This window comes from Ptychodera flava, chromosome 20, assembly GCF_041260155.1.
Source record: "Ptychodera flava strain L36383 chromosome 20, AS_Pfla_20210202, whole genome shotgun sequence".
Classification (NCBI taxonomy): domain Eukaryota; kingdom Metazoa; phylum Hemichordata; class Enteropneusta; family Ptychoderidae; genus Ptychodera; species Ptychodera flava.
This window is the reverse complement of record NC_091947.1, coordinates 14,070,414-14,086,536: the sequence shown is the minus strand read 5'-3', so window position 1 is coordinate 14,086,536 and position 16,123 is coordinate 14,070,414. Positions and strand designations below refer to the sequence as shown.

The following is a 16,123-nucleotide window of genomic DNA, read 5'->3' as shown; positions in this document are numbered from 1 at the left end:
TTTCAGAAAAGAATTCTTTGCAGGGACCTGTCCCCGTTTGCGATGAAAATGGGACGCTACCATTACAGGTATGTCAACTTGACTTGTAAAAACATACTCTAAGTGTAAAGGTATACAGAACACAATTGGAAATACTTTGGGAAAATTGGATGGTGAAGTAATGTTGATTTAATCTACAAATGTGATCTCATCTGCCTTTCTTTTTACATTACACACTTGTTTTTATAAGTAATTTGTATTATTGCAACATAAACCATCTGGCACGTAAAATATTTGAGAAAATTATCACTAGTTGTAGTGTACTATTTTCAGCAGTGCACTCAGATATCAGAAGAGGCAGAGAATTTCAGCCAACAGGACCTATACCCTGAATTATGACAATAATGTTGGATAATGATAATGATAATAATATGTAGTAGTAGTAGTAGTAGAGTTGTTGTTGTTGTTGTTGTTTTTGTTGTTGTTGTTGTTGTTGTAGTCTAGCATCTCGACCTCGTCCTTCGGCCTTCGTCCATAAGGCCGAAACACGAGGTTGATACAGACTATAGTAGTAGTAGTAGTAGTAGTAGTAGTAGTAGTAGTAGTAGTAGAAAAAATTATGTGATTTATTGAGAGAATCAGCTGATATAACAAAGAAAAAAGAAAATAAAAGGAAAAGGCCGCTAAGTTCACTGATGCATGATGAAATGCTGATGAAAACAATTCTGAGAACAGTCCTTTCCGGAAGCTACAATCTGTTCACTGATGCAAGACTTTTGAGGTTCATGTTTAAACATTTCCGCTGATTACGAATAGAAGGGAAACTGCGTATTCTATGTGATAGTGAAAAGGCATTTGCTATAGGCCTATATCTCGATTGCCGGTGACATGTTGATGGATGTGCCGACTTTTGCCTGTAGGGTACATACAATGTCGATGTTGTTCTCGTATGCTCTATCGTAAAAAAATCACCACCTTTACTGCCTTGTTGATATCTCCTTCACTCGCTGGCAATTTTATAAAACCTACGATCTTCCGATCCGAACAACTTTCAGCACGACCTGTTTTATTTACTTCTACGCTCCACGGAGCATAACTTCGTTTGTTGCGCTTCAAACCTCGACGCGTTTCGAGTAGGGTGCAAACTAGGTCTTTTAAAAAAAGCACTCGAAAATATCTCCCAATTTGTTTCAAAGCCTGCGGCGCGTGGGCGAATGCCCTTACGGGATATTGGAGACGGTCGCACAAATGTCTTGATTCCGAATCACATTGATAACCTTAATAGCACTTTTCTCTTTATCGACAGGCTTAAACAAGGAGCGTTGATGGAAAGCAGGTCGTGATTGAGCGATTCAGTAACGTGTGTCGGCATTCTGCATCCAAAGGGTCAAGCAAGCCTAAATTACTCGGTTGGGGCATGAGAAATCTCTCATCTACGAACTCCATAGTTCGAACATCATCCCGGGGTCTACGGTTTGAGTGACACCACCAAGTATTTCACAGCCCTAAAGTCAGCGTGATCTAAGACGACTACAGACAACCTCAGACAACTACTACGTACTCAGTGCAACATATTTCCGAAGTTTTTTTTTAAACTAACAGCCAAAAACACGAAGTAAAAAGGTAGAGCTGCACAAATATTTATTCAATCGCTTGTGAATGCAAAGTCCAGGTATCCGTGACCATTATTCTGCAAACCATTTTTTTCACTGAATATCAAAGAATAGGCGTTGAAATGTAGACAAAGTTCGATTTTGAATCATGCAGTTCACGTGACCCTTCACAGTAAAATTAGACCAAATTTAAAGATCTTGAAGTTTTTTTTTGAACAGTGTATTTTTGAGTTAGGAAAAAAGACTTTCTGCACTGTAGCTTTATCGGCCGATCGTATTTTTAATCGATAAGAGTAACAAATCGCGTAAATCGTCCTGTAAGTGAGGTGCTGATTCAACTGAGTATATAAAGACAACGTTAATGAGTATCGGGGGGGGGGGGTGTACTCCCATGGAAAGGTGTACGGGTATGTGCCGCCCTATTTCTGTAAATGGGTTACTGTTTTCATGAAAAAGTTCCTAAACATGAGTCATCCGAAAAAGAACACCTAAACATCGATCGATAAGACCAAATATTCACTATATTCACAAAGTTCGTCTTTTCATCAAACACAATTTGTTTATATGTAGATATACAAACACACACACACATACACACACACACACACACACATATATACACAAATTTTGTTATATGTATGTGTGTATGTATGTGTGTGTGTGTGTGTATATATATATATATATATATATATATATATATATATATATATATATATATATATATATATATATATATATATGCTGTGTGTGTTATATTATGCATATCTTTGTATATTGGTAGACTAGAAAGGAGAAGCCTATATATACGCAAAAAAGATTTTGCATTTTCTGCCAGTTCGAGTGCGTAACTACGTGTAAGGAATGGCAAAAATGCGAAGTCTTTGTGTAAGCTTTTCCTTTTCATACATAATTTAAAACTTGCGAGGCTTGATTGAAGAGGAAGCTTTGTATTTGTTTCGTTACTTATCCATTGTGCCCCAATATGATTGACAGGTACGAATTTCGTGTTCTGGTAATTGACATAGCGGATATTAGTGTCTCGTTCGTTAAGTATTTGTCATGTACGTCCTGGGTAAACTGTTTCTTAGTTGTCACGAATAGAGATGTATCAGGTCTAGTCTTTAGGATGTCTAAGAATTTTCTGGGCGCAACCTTTCCCAACCAGCTCTTTTGTAAGTACTTGTTAGTTTCCATATCTACATAGAGTGGTATGATCTTTCTAAGCTTCCGTGTAAAAACCAGAACACATCGAAGCAATGTGAACGAGGTTTATTGTTAGTTGCTGCCGGAGCGCACCTGGCCGAAAAACAAATTTTGCAAGAAAAAAAATGGCGGATAATAATACAAATTTTGTTGGACAAAAACACCAATTTGGCCTAGTAAGAAACATTGTCAAATAAAAAAAGTTTTGCATGATAAACAACACAAACTTAGTAGGATACTAAAAATAAAAAAGTGTGTCACTAATAAGCCTCCGTACAAACATGACATATAATTTGTAACAATTTCGTTAAAGCCCAGTATTTGCAGATGTGACCATTACGTTATTATGGGGTAATTTTCCACCACCGTACGCTAGCGTTTTAAGGTATTTCGTAGCCATAACGAAACTATTATTTTTTTGCGAGATTTGAGCATCCAGTATGATTCTGTCAATATAAAGTGCACAGTCACTCTGTATCTTTTTTCACTCGAACAGTGTAACAGTGACACGAGTAGCCAATATTTATTACACTATTGATTGTGCTTACAGCTGGGATTCATGTGGTTTGTGGTTGTTTACAGTAACTACAAGCAGCACTGTTGATGGTAGAATTCTGTTTGTTTTTTTCTTAGAGTTTTTTTACCGTTCAGAATAAAGCCTTCCTTTAGTTCTATTGTGTCATATCTCTAGGGTCTATGGTTGTGTAAATGTTTTATCCAATTCATTTGCTGTTGCCATAGTTCCATACAAATCGTATGTCAGATGAAACTTCTTCAACCCGTCTTTTGTAAAATTTGACATCCACTCAGAACTGCGTGGTAAAAACTTAACCATACTCTCTTTTCCACCCCCCCCCCCCGTGAAAATGAAGGCTACTGAGTTGTAATCATGTAGAGCCGATCTAATTTTGATTTTCCAATTCGTTTATCCCATCTTCATTTCTAGATTTAAAACATGCCCATAGTTTACCGATAAAGATACCGTACACAAAGTGTTGCTAATTCAAATACAGTAATGGTGAGAAAACACATTCCAATAATGAAATTTGTTGGGGAAGAAAAAGTTAGCTGAATAATGTTGTGAATTTTTATCTTTCACAAATTTCATTACTAGTGAGTTCAACAAAATCAAGTTTTCACCTCGCATGGCTGTACATGTTCTGTACCAATACCCGGATAGAAGGGCCTAGCACGTGAAAATCAACGATGCAATGCCGAGAGAGGGCGCCCAAATATCGAAATTGGCACAGACTGTTCACGAACTCCTCTGCAGCTATTGTGCAGATTTCCTTCAATTATGGCAAGACAAAACGCCCTCTTCTACTAGAACAAGTAAACATCTGGAACATTTCCCAGCCGTCTCTCCGAGTTTCGCACAAAACTTTAAATTATGGAAACCTAGCTGAAATAATCGTAGACCTCGGGCCATTCACCGGCTTTTAGTGTCCTGTCACAGGGACCAGTACGAAAATCAAGATATTCATTTTGCTGTTTGATGATATATTTGATACTTCCAATAAAGAACGGTATTTTTATCAATGGTCTCATCTGTCTTTACTTAATGATTTCATAAGAACTCCTGACCACTTGACCACACACTGCTGTCAGCCCGTAACCTCTGCCCCGTATGCAAATACTTGCAAATCACAAATAGTGTCTCTAAAACGTTTCAAATTTACCTAGTGTGAACACCGTATAAGTAAAGAGAGAGGAGATCATTGACAAAAACACCGTTCTGTATTGGAAATATTAGATATAGCCCCCCCCCCCCCCCCCCCCCTATCAGCAACCCATCGTCAAATTATGAATATCTTGATTTTCGTACTGATCCCTGTGAGCCAGCATGACAGAAGAGGCCGGTGAAAGGCATGAGGACTTCAAATATTGCAGCTACTGGAAACTCATTTCCGTTTTGTCGTCAAGGAGTAATCGAATGTACAAGACTGGTGGCCAGAACTTATAAAGGTTATGATAAGATTCGTCGTAGAATCTCCTCTAATGTAAAATTTTGAAATAATATTTTGTATACTCATTAGGTAGAATTGCAAAAGGAACCGCGGATAAAGAGATCAAATATTGTGAGAAAGATATTTGAGTGATCAGTGACGTAAAATAGTTCTAATTTATTTAAATCTCGTAAATAAAATACTGAATTACACGCTCTGTGTTCCATCAACGTTTTCTATCATTAGGTTTTATTGAGTGTAGTAGTATGGACAGAAAGTCCTACTTCAGGTTCCTTCAGGTTCATATAATGAATGCAACGAGCAAACCCATTTTTCTGGTTTCCGTTTGTTTTGTGTAAACTACAAAATGTCTTTTTTGAATCAAATACCAGGGCTTGTGGCTAAAAGTTACTCTTCAGCGTGACACCGTTCTTTCTTATTACATGCAAAAGTTATCAGTTCGTTGCCACTCCAAATTTGGTAGCGAAATGGTCGCCATTTTCCTGCGTTACCTCCAGTGGGGAATGATTAAAATTTTGATGTAAAAAAGCAGTAGGGTGAAAACGGGATTTTTGCTACAGGTTTCAAAACAAGTCCATGCACACAAGCTGACGAGCAGAAAATAATCCAACGATTCTAAGATCTAAAAACATGTAACTGAGAGGGTATTCAGCCCCTTGGCTCGCTCACTTCAGTGAAAATTAGTATTGATTCATGGAATGGTTTCACTCTCGGTCTCAATTACAGGTTCAAGGATGAACGCGAAGCCATACCCTCAAGGGAAATGACGTAAAAGGTACATGTGGAGGGGGAGCTTCTTCCGCTCGAAGGGTTTCAGATGTTTATTGTTCGCATCAATGAATACGACTCAGTAGTAAAATAAAGGTGGTCAACTGGGATTAAGTAAGAATTTTACACCCATTTTATTCATTTATCTACATGAAGCGAAGGAAAAATTAACCATCCATGTAACTAAAGTATAACCCTGACCTATATACGAACTAACGCATGCGCAGCAGTGCATTGTCCTGAACTAAGCGGGAAATTCCCTGCTGAGCATGTTTATACACGTTCCGAAGGTGTACGGGAAATTCCGTGTGAGTCATCACCATCAAACTAGCCTATATAAAGGAGCCCCGTTGTCAGTCCGGCCGGCCGGTCGCGGAGTCTAGCTGATGTTGAACACGAAGTTCCTATCGGTACGAACTAACTTTCATATCCATTCAATCCATAATATCGTAGATATCGCTCCAGCGGCGGACTAAATCCTTCTTGTTTTTGTATTTCTAGCGCCTGATGAAATATGTCCTGAATAAGTTCTGACCCCGGAGCCTCCTCGTTCCGAAGGGTTGCACCTTTTTCTTGTATTTGTGTAAGCAGCTGTTTATATTGAACATAATAATGTTTATATTTCTCTCGTCTCTTTGCTACACCCGTTTTTCCTTGTATTACATCAATAACGACACCAGGTATAGGTGTTAAGGCTAATAGTACCGGAACTGTAGGAATTGCTGCTATTACAGCAGAACTTACAAGAATTCCTTTAGTAATATTAAGAGCCATATCAATTCGACCCATTAATTTATAACTTCGTCGATATGCAGCACTTGTTCTTTCTATGTAATCAGCCAATTGTTCAACGCTTTCAACAACTGAGATGTGCATTTTTTTTTACTGTATATGTAAGGGATGATAAAAAATAATTGTAGTAATATAGAAATATAATATGGCAGAAGGAGGAGAAGATATACCACTCCAGGATTTCGATGATGCAAATTTGAATGACGATGATGCTGATATTACTGAAACATCCTTTATAGAAGATGATAATGCCCCTGCAGAAGCCAATCCTTCCCAGGCTGGCTCACGAGATAGTCCGTATGTAGATCGTGCGACTAAACAGAGAGTAGAACTTACAAAGCAAAAGGCTGAAGTACTCTTAAACAAATATAAATTAATAATCCGGATGCACGACACACGAATTGATTTTATATGCTAAGATTATTAATGGTGAACTGTATTATAAAGACATCAGAGTTACAACAGATAAAGGAAGTAGATTTTTAGAGAGATCCACATTAAGGGGGAGGAAAGGAGGACCTGAATTTATAAATAAAATATACACATGGAGTGGAGTCGAATATCACTCAAGCGCAGAGCCCGAAAATGTGAGTCATACATCTCATTCTAAAGATGTGATAGCTGATAAAATACCGGCTGAGAAGATGACACCAGAAGACATGGGTGTATACAAAGATGAACTGACAGAGTTACGGCGAGATGCTTCTGGTAATGCAGATAAAATAAAAGCTTTTGAAAATAAAATCGAACAATGGAACAATCTAAACCCTGAATATAGAGCTTTTGTTGATGAATTAAAGATGGCAAATATGCGTCTTGATGAGCTTAAAAACGAAAGAGATAAAATCATGTCAGAGCAGACAGAACTTACACCCGAACTCAGAACAAGACTAGCTAAAATTAATAATCGAATTGAAGTACAACTTGATATGATCAGTGGGGCACGTGAAAGACTGGCTACGACTAGGTCTCTTCGTGATGTAATTTCCGATCCAGAATTGTCACTCAGGCTGAAGCTGACAGAATTATTTAAACGAAATGGTATTACAATAGCGGCATTACTTACTGCCCTTGGAATGACAATATCAACGATTGCCTTGGCTGTGACTAGAGGAGGAGGAGGAGGAGCGGGAGCAGGAACTGGTGGGTCTGGTTCAGGTCCACCCAAAGTATATACAAAAGCGAAAGAAATTGTAAAGCAATTTGGTGAATGGTTAAAAACATTGGCCACAAAAAGTGCTGCTGCAATACCAGGTTTAATCGGCTCCCTTGTCAGTTTTCTATTAAAAACAGCAGGATCGGTGGTTGGATTTGTTGGAGAACAGCTATGGATATTTTTAACTGGATTAACATTAGTCATTATAAATAAAATTATGTATTAATATATCACACTCCCTACGGCATCAACATGTTTGGTGAAAAGAATATTGCAAAGTTTCTTTCCAAAAATAAAGACCTGTTTGGTTTCTCTGTCGAATTGGAATGGTGCAAACTCCGACGAGTAAATCGACATATACTTCGAGCAAATCCAGGTGTCCGACTCAAAGATGATAATCTATATCATAACATTTTAGCTTTCGTGAAGGAATGTCAAAAGACTAACTTCTTTAAGCGACTAGAATTCATAGCTGTATTCCAGGATACTGAGGATGACCAAGAGGCTCATCATCTCCAAGAATATTGGGTTCTTCGATTGATTCGCGACACAGGCAATCGATTTATCTTTCAGGCAGACGGAAATATTTACGTAAAGATGTGATTTTTTTCTTCTAAGTCATTATATACACGAAGTGAAACTTAAGATGTGATTAATTTTCTTTTTTTTCTTCTACTATATACATTACACGAAAAATGGGGTACGATAGAACATTATCACCGACTTTCACCAACCGAATACCGAATGGAACGAAGTCAGAAAGAACTCATCACGTGATTGCTCATAATCCAAGTGAGGCAGATCCAGGCCAGACACTTATCATACGATGTCCGAAGTTAGAAAGCGGAGTACTCTTAGTTCCTATCACTTTCGACCTGGTTTTTGATCTCGAAGTAACGGGAGGTGGAACTACCCGTGTAGTACAAAATGTTGCAAAAAATTTGGTGGAGCGTATGAAACTCACATTTGAGGGTCAGACACTTTTCGATTTGAATAAATATAACCTTATTGAATGTTATCGCGATCTCTTCAAACATAAAAAGGAGAGAACGAACATGACACTGTATGGAATTCAGAACGAAATCTAAGAAAATTAAGAAGCGGTGCGACCGATGCAGATGCCGCCGTCGTGGGCGATAAGTTACTTTTCGACACATATAAAACAAAATATGCTATTCGTCTCACTCACCCCCTCGTGACAGGTCATGGAGTTGCATATCCAAAAGCGTTAGGGAGTCATATTGAATGGGAAATTACGTTGGCACCCGCCCCCAATTACTTGTCAGTAATCAGTTGATTACAACCAATTATAAATTAAAAAACATTCAAATGGAATACGAGACAATTTCTGACCTCAATCTCGCGAGGTCAACTGCTGGTTATTACAACGGTGGAAAAAGTTACCTTTACGAGCATATACATTATTTTAGAACAATCCCATTCAAAGAATCGGACACGGTTATCAATGAAAATATAAATGTACCACGACGTAGCATTAGAGGTATCGCTATACTCTTCACTAAAAATCAGAATCAGGCAGAACTGAACAGTGAACTTTTCATTAACCCCTCCATTGAATCTGTGTCTGTATCAATCGAAGGCATTGCAAATAAAGTGTACGCTCAGAAGATGATACCAAGACAATTTTGGAAAGAAACACGACGGTATTTTGCTGAAGATAAAGATTGGTGTGAAATTGATATAGATGAGGCCGATTATTTGAAGAATAAATTCTGTCTGTTTATCGATCTGCGTAGTTTTAAAGATATTGAGTTTCATGGAAATGGTTTAAAAGTAATGAACACAAAGGACGGAATTCAACTTGAGATCCTGAAGAAAGATACCGCGTGGGTTGGCGATGATGCTCACAATGATAATATATTTGCCCACATTTATGTTATCAGTGATGCCCAGGTCACTGTTGAAAATAGTAGATTAATGTCTTTACAATATTAACCATGACCCGTCGTCCGTCCTATCGGCCATGTTTCTGCCAGCCATTCGCCCGTGTTCAGATTGTATAACTGCACACGTTTGATATCATTTGGCGCCATCATGATTTTACTGCGCTTTTCACTACGGATTTCTCCAGCCTTTTTCCGTACAAACTGTACAAACTGTGCCGGCTCCGGCTTCTTCCCAGTTTCAAACAGATCTTTATAATCTTCAAAGTTCAAATGTTTTCTAACACAAACATCTTTCACCCCTTTATTTTTTTTCGTCTCCAAAGTTGGAGTTCGAAAAGCATACACTTTCGAGCGTATGCCGACAAAATCAAGAATAGGTTCACCATTCAACTCATCTTTAAATTTACCTATCACTTTTTTATTAATCTTCGGAAAGTTGGGGGCCACCATGGGACCACTCATCCCACTAGTATCATATATAGACTTCTCACCATTCTTTTCAACATCTTCTCGGACTATATCATTGAAAGTTACGTCCGGGTCCGGGGAGGGTATTGGCACACTGTAAACAAAACTGTCAGTATCCATGTAGGCTAATCGTATTCCAGGGAACTGGACCCGAAAGTAATTGTAATGCGTCTCATACATAAGCAGCTTAGAAAGTTCCAGTACTGCGGCGCCGATGAAAACTGGTTTTACATATCTATGCTCATCCGTTTTCAGTTCCAGTAGGGCACTGTCGCAGGAATCGCCATCCTCTTCGGAAGTTATGAAAGTTATATGTTTCATCTTTGGATTATACTTCTGAATCTTTTTACGTCCACTATCCGTGCCGTTCCAGTCCGAAACAAATTTAAAGTCTCTGTACTTTCGAACATCTTCTATTGTCTTACCGAACATTGCATTATTCATCAGCTTATAGAAATTCTTTTCGAAATCTGTCCTCCCCTTTGCCCTCATTTTAGTGTTAAAGTCAATATATTTCGCGAGACATGGAGCTTCATCGAAAGCAAGCACCCGATAAATCTTTTTCAATCTCATTCCCATCCGAAGATAGAATTCCAGCAACTTGTAGTGTAAGACATAGGACTCTCTATCCATCACACTTGTAATCAGTCGACCGCCCTGCCTCGGAAATTCATAGTGATGCGGCGCAAGTGGCAAATCGCTGTGTTCTTCATGTAATTCGACCGGATATTCTAAGTCTACTTCTAGAAAACTTGGTGGAAAGGTGGCGCCAGGTCCCCACGCTCCGCCAGCTCCACCGTCTCGGGCCCCTTCCCATTCCTCCCACTCTTCCATCGTCATCCAATGAAGTCCGCCCGTAGGCATTGGTTGACTCATTGCCCAGCCGTAGAGATTGTTTGCATCGAGATATTTTATTTCGGTCACCGGCTTCTCTGGATCGTAATTCCTGCCGGCGGGGCCAGCGTAAGCAGGATGATTTGTCTGTAAATAATGAATATTACACTGGCTGATACCGCCTCGAATCCCCCTCTGTACGAAATTCATCTGCTCAGCATCTTGAATGAGCCCAAATTTATTACCTGTGTAAAGTAACATAGCATCCCATGTCAAGCCGGGCGCTGACATGTAATGGGCCGGATCTAACTTGTACGCTTCTAAACATGTGTCACGGAAATTTTCAAATATATTTGCAAGAAGTAGAACGTCAGTCTCACAATAGAATTCCATATAATCACGAATCGTCTTACATCCAACTTCGTCCCATACTCTTAATGCATGTTCGTAATCAGACTCCGAAATCCCCTCTTCCGTCAATTCGCTATAAAATTCCTCCCTCTCCGGGAGCTCCTCCTCTCCCAGTCTGTCAACCGAGTCTAAATATTCGTAGGGGAAGAAACCTTTCGCCCTTTGAATGTCCGGGTACGAAAGTGGGGCCGCCGTCCACCCGTGGGTCTCCGGCACAGTTTTTGCCAACTTCGCCAATGACCCCATCATCAGCTGAGCACTGTCCATAAACTTTATAGAAAAGAAACGTCTCTTTATCTCCCTCTTCCCATCGACAACAATTGAGCCACTAAAAATAAATGTTTTTGAGGGACCCATAATTCCACCATTACCCGTCTTAGCTATTAAATTTGGCTCTTGTCCGGAACCCCCTCCATCTATTTCATGTAACTTTTTCAAAATAAAAGAACCATCGTATCCCTTGAGGTTGTGAAAGTAGATAGGAATGGTTCTCGACGGGCGACAACCCTCGCAATAAAAAGTCGCCCCCTCCTTCACTACTCGGTATCCTGCCGGCTCTCCACATGCAATACAGACTGGATCACATCCGTCGCGCCGGTAATTAGAAGGATCCCTCATCGGTATTATTTTCCAATAATACGATTTAGAATAATACTCGGCCCGTCTTTCATATCCTTTAGAAAGTCTGTAACACAGGAGAGACCTGTGAATGTTCTTTTACCATAAACAGTGGGTCGGCCCGGGCCTCGTTCCGAAGGTCCCCACCCCGTTCCACCATAACATACGAAAGACAAATTGGAATGTGCCGGCCGGTCCCCTTCTCAATAATTGCCTCAGTATCTGCATAGACGACGTAGGGGGCGGGGACCTTCTTCCGATGTCCTTCGAATTGACACACTTCCTTAGGAAAAACTGGCTGGGCGTCGTCTGTTCCACAGTACACCTGATGTATTTCTAATTCTTCTGTTGACTTAAAACCTCTTTTACAAACCAGGCAAATACACTTCCTTCTGCGCTCATTCTTTCGATTAGTACGAGAATTACGAAGGCGATTTAACGCAGTAATTGGTATGAAGTGGCACCTTCGGGCTTCGCCAACTATCAGTAAGATATTTGCTATTTGATTCCTATCACCTTCGGAACGGGCTCCGCCTTCCGTTCCGTCAGGGGCTCCGCTACAGCTACTATATAACACATTTATGCCGGACGGATCGGGATCATTCTCGTAGATCTGAAATACTTGAAGTTTGACCCCTGGATTTTGCTGCTCGAAGCGCCTAAATACAGTCATATCGGCGGGCGTGGGCGTGGGTATTCCCTCCCAACAGTAGTCAGCCATAAATGGGGCGTACGTATTCCATTTTCTCCTTACCTGACCACATTTCTTTTCACGAAACTTGGGGTCGGTCAACTTTAAACTTGCTACGACAGCATACTGAAAACAGTTCTCGCTGCCCGAAGGTAGCACCAGATCGCTCACACAATGCTTATTTTTTAACCATCCGGGAAGTTGAATCCCAGCCCCCGGGCCAGCCCCGAGTAAAACTTCTACTAGAATTACTTCAAAATTAAGTATCTCCTCGAGAACGAGACCAGAACCCTCAACAGCTTCAATTGTATCAAGCATACGATCGTAGCGATCTATTAATTGTTGCCCCACATCCGCCCCTCTTACATCTTTTGTGTATGTATCTTTTAATTTAACAGGCAATGTACGATTTTGTGTATTACCAGTTTTCGGATCCGATAATTTGACTTCCATTTCGGTATAAACAGAGTACATCTTTCGTTCCGAATGGACCATACCTTCAATATCCACCAGCTCCCCGATATCCTTGACTCGCTTGACTTCAGGAAATTCTTTTCCTAAAACTGCTCCCTTGAATGCTGTATGTAATTGACTGGCCATAATAATCTTTATGATATATACTATCCTAAAAATTTTTAAAATGAAAAAATAATTATTCTATGATAGGTCATCAAAATCCACTATAATATTTTTGGCAGCATTTATTTGTTTATATATCTCGCCTAATCTTTCTAAGTCGACTATTTCTTCCGCATCTTGAATTTCTGGTTTATTAGGCGCAGCACAAAATATTAATCTCTCAACAGTGAAAGAAAGAGCACGCTTACTTAAGCGCGGTTTAAATGCTAAGAATTCTATCTTACTACCTTTTCGGATATTACGAGGTACAATAGCAGGATTTTCTCGGACTGGCAATGGGCTCACTGTTTTAAAACCGCAGTCAATTTCTTGAACCATATCAATACATGTAGCGAAATCGTGAGCCCCTCTCCCTCCCCCTCTTTTAAACTGAAATTTAAAATACGCCACTGGCTGAGGCCCCTCGCTCCCTCGCTTCTGATACACTTTAGATGGATTGTAAAATCCGCAGGAATTATTCTTGGAGTGAGCGGCCAGGCTTGCAGCATAACTTTTAGCAGTGCTTGCATCGAAACTTTCACCTAGGGTACGGAATATTATTAAATCAGTAAACTTTTGAAGACTCGGTTGCCAACGGACACACACCCCATCACATGTAGCTGGATCACCTCCCGATCCATATTTAGGTTCGATGTTGAAAACTACTTCTAGCTCACTGTCTACGTATATGAAAGGATCTACATATTCACCAAATACTAATTTGCCTCCATCATCAATTTTGATGTTTTCTCCGGTTTCAAGTATTTTTATTGCATCTGAAATAGAAAGGATTGTCATTGTCTTATCGTATATATCTTAATAAAAAAAAATTTAAAAAAAATTTCTATGATATAGTATCCCAAAAATGTCATACATATTCATAAATGGACCAACTGGAAGTGGTAAGAGTTACGATGCAGTAAATTTGGATCCGTATCACGTACCAGAATTTGACACTAGTTTTTCCAGCAACATTGCCGACTTTTATAATGGGCGCTCCCCCGTTTCGATTGCCGATTTTCAGAACCAGTTTATAGAACATACGCTTAGTTTACAATGTCAGGCTGGGAGGAGGAGGGAGGGGGAGGGCCTCCCTTCAGAACAATACATTATTTGTGACTCTTCCATAATTCAACATCTGACTTTTTCTCGAATCCGGGGCGTTTCCACGGAGTGGGAAGAAAAAAAGATTGTTTCTAGAGCATTTGACCATTTACCCAGTTTCATTATCATATTCAAAGATATGCCTTGGGATTATTGCAGGCGGAATGTGTTGACTCGAGCCAGGTCGTACGAAATAACCGGTACCGCCTTAGAAGAACTAGAAGAGATTCACAATAAGTTCAAACAGACTTTCTTAGAAATTTGCCACGACTACAGACTTCCATGTTTGGTAATTCGGAACGCTCTTACCCCCCTCGTTCTCAAGAATATACTTAATCCAACAATTGATACCGAGACAGTCGGACCAGTAGAATATCCACGAGCTTTTGACTTTGGAATTGCATGGAGTGGCGGCAGCCAGGGATTTTTAATAGACGGTTTCAAGGAGGAGGAACTTGAAAAAGCGTACTTCCCACCTGGTCAAGAACAACTAGAACAACCTCGAGTCTCACTAAAGAACCTACACAAACTTCTTAACGCTTGTGAATCTGTGTGTGCTTATAATGCTTCGTTTGACCTACGAGCACTTGACATTATGAAACCCTACGGTTCTGTAACACCGGACTTTGAAGTTACTTGTCTATGGCTTATGTCAGTTGTGTACATTATACTTCAACCAGAACTTATCAATAAAGCTGAACAAGGGGGACTCGAAAGAACGGACTGTGGTAACATGAGAAGTCGTTTTGAAGATCTTGCAAACTTAATATGTTCAGGAACTGAGGGGGTACCACCTCATCCACATACGGCCGAAAAAGATGCAGTAAGTGAACATTACTTACGACAGTACATGATAAATACTTGGCCAGGTGGGGGGTGGAAGTGGGGTGGTAAACTGACACTTTCGGCTTTCAAGAAATTAAGACTTTTTCCATGGTACTTATTGAATAACTTTCGTAAATACTTACGTTAGTACTTACGTAGTACTTGACAAGTACCATGGACAGGAACTTACGAAGTACTTACGTAGTACCATGGACAGGAACTTACGAAGTTCTAATAACATTTTCCTCCGGCTCCCAACTATTGAAACTTTCTGGATAACCTTTCCATTTTATCAGATAATATTTCTTTCCTCTAATTTTTTTCGTCTTCAAAATTCGTTCTACTCTGTACAGCTCGTCGCGTTCTGAAGGTGCGCTCTGAAGTTCATCGGAATAGAAAGTGCCGAGTATTTCCTCTCCATTCAGATCTTTTATTTTGTAAACTGGTGGTGTTCCCAAGCCAGCTGCGTACACAACTTTTGAAACTACGAAAATCTCCTCTGTCCAATTTGGTAAATATCCCTTCTTAAAAGTGGTCTTGTATTTTGTAATTCGGACCCGTTCTCCCGGCTTGAATTCAGGGTTGGCTCCCCCGGCTGCCAACTCAGGACCGAATAGTGTATAAAATGCCTGCCAATCGTTCTCCTCTGTTACGTCCCTGGGTTTCATTTTGATACTTCCGTGAACGGTGTTATTGTAATTCTCAAGAAGGTGGGGTAGAATAGAAAGCCAGGAACGTGTCTGTCTGTATGTAAAGTATTTCCACATCATCGTCTTGAGGGTCCGATTAAAACGTTCAACGACGCTAGCTTTTTTGTCACTGTAGGTGTGAAACCAGTGAATTCCCACCTCCTCCAACCACCCCTGCATTTTTCGATTAGTAAATTCCCGCCCCTCATCTGTCTGAAGTTTGTCGGGCCTTCTCCCGGATTTCTTAATCACATCTTGTAGCGCCTGCAACGTATCATCCGCTGTTTTTGACTGTATCGGTCTAGCCCATGCATATTTGCTGAGCACATCGATTACTGTTAGCATGTATCGAATGTTACGATTCTCTTTTGCGAATGCTGCAGGGAATTCCACAAGGTCTGCTTGCCACTGTGAGTCTATCGATGTTACAAAAACGCGTCGGCCGCCCGTAGCATGAGAACGAGGTACCGGTTTATGTAG

General features: G+C 40.1%; 1 protein-coding gene across 1 annotated transcript in view; it reads left to right on the top strand.

Annotated features, from left to right (window-relative positions):
* The first annotated feature begins 6,467 nt into the window (after window positions 1–6,467).
* The window catches only part of LOC139120690 (uncharacterized), a 40,266-nt gene continuing 30,610 nt past the window's right edge, over window positions 6,468–16,123 (top strand). The window contains exon 1 of the mRNA XM_070685221.1: window positions 6,468–6,619. Coding sequence (XP_070541322.1) covers window positions 6,468–6,619 — 152 coding nt within the window. The remainder of the gene's footprint in view (window positions 6,620–16,123) is intronic.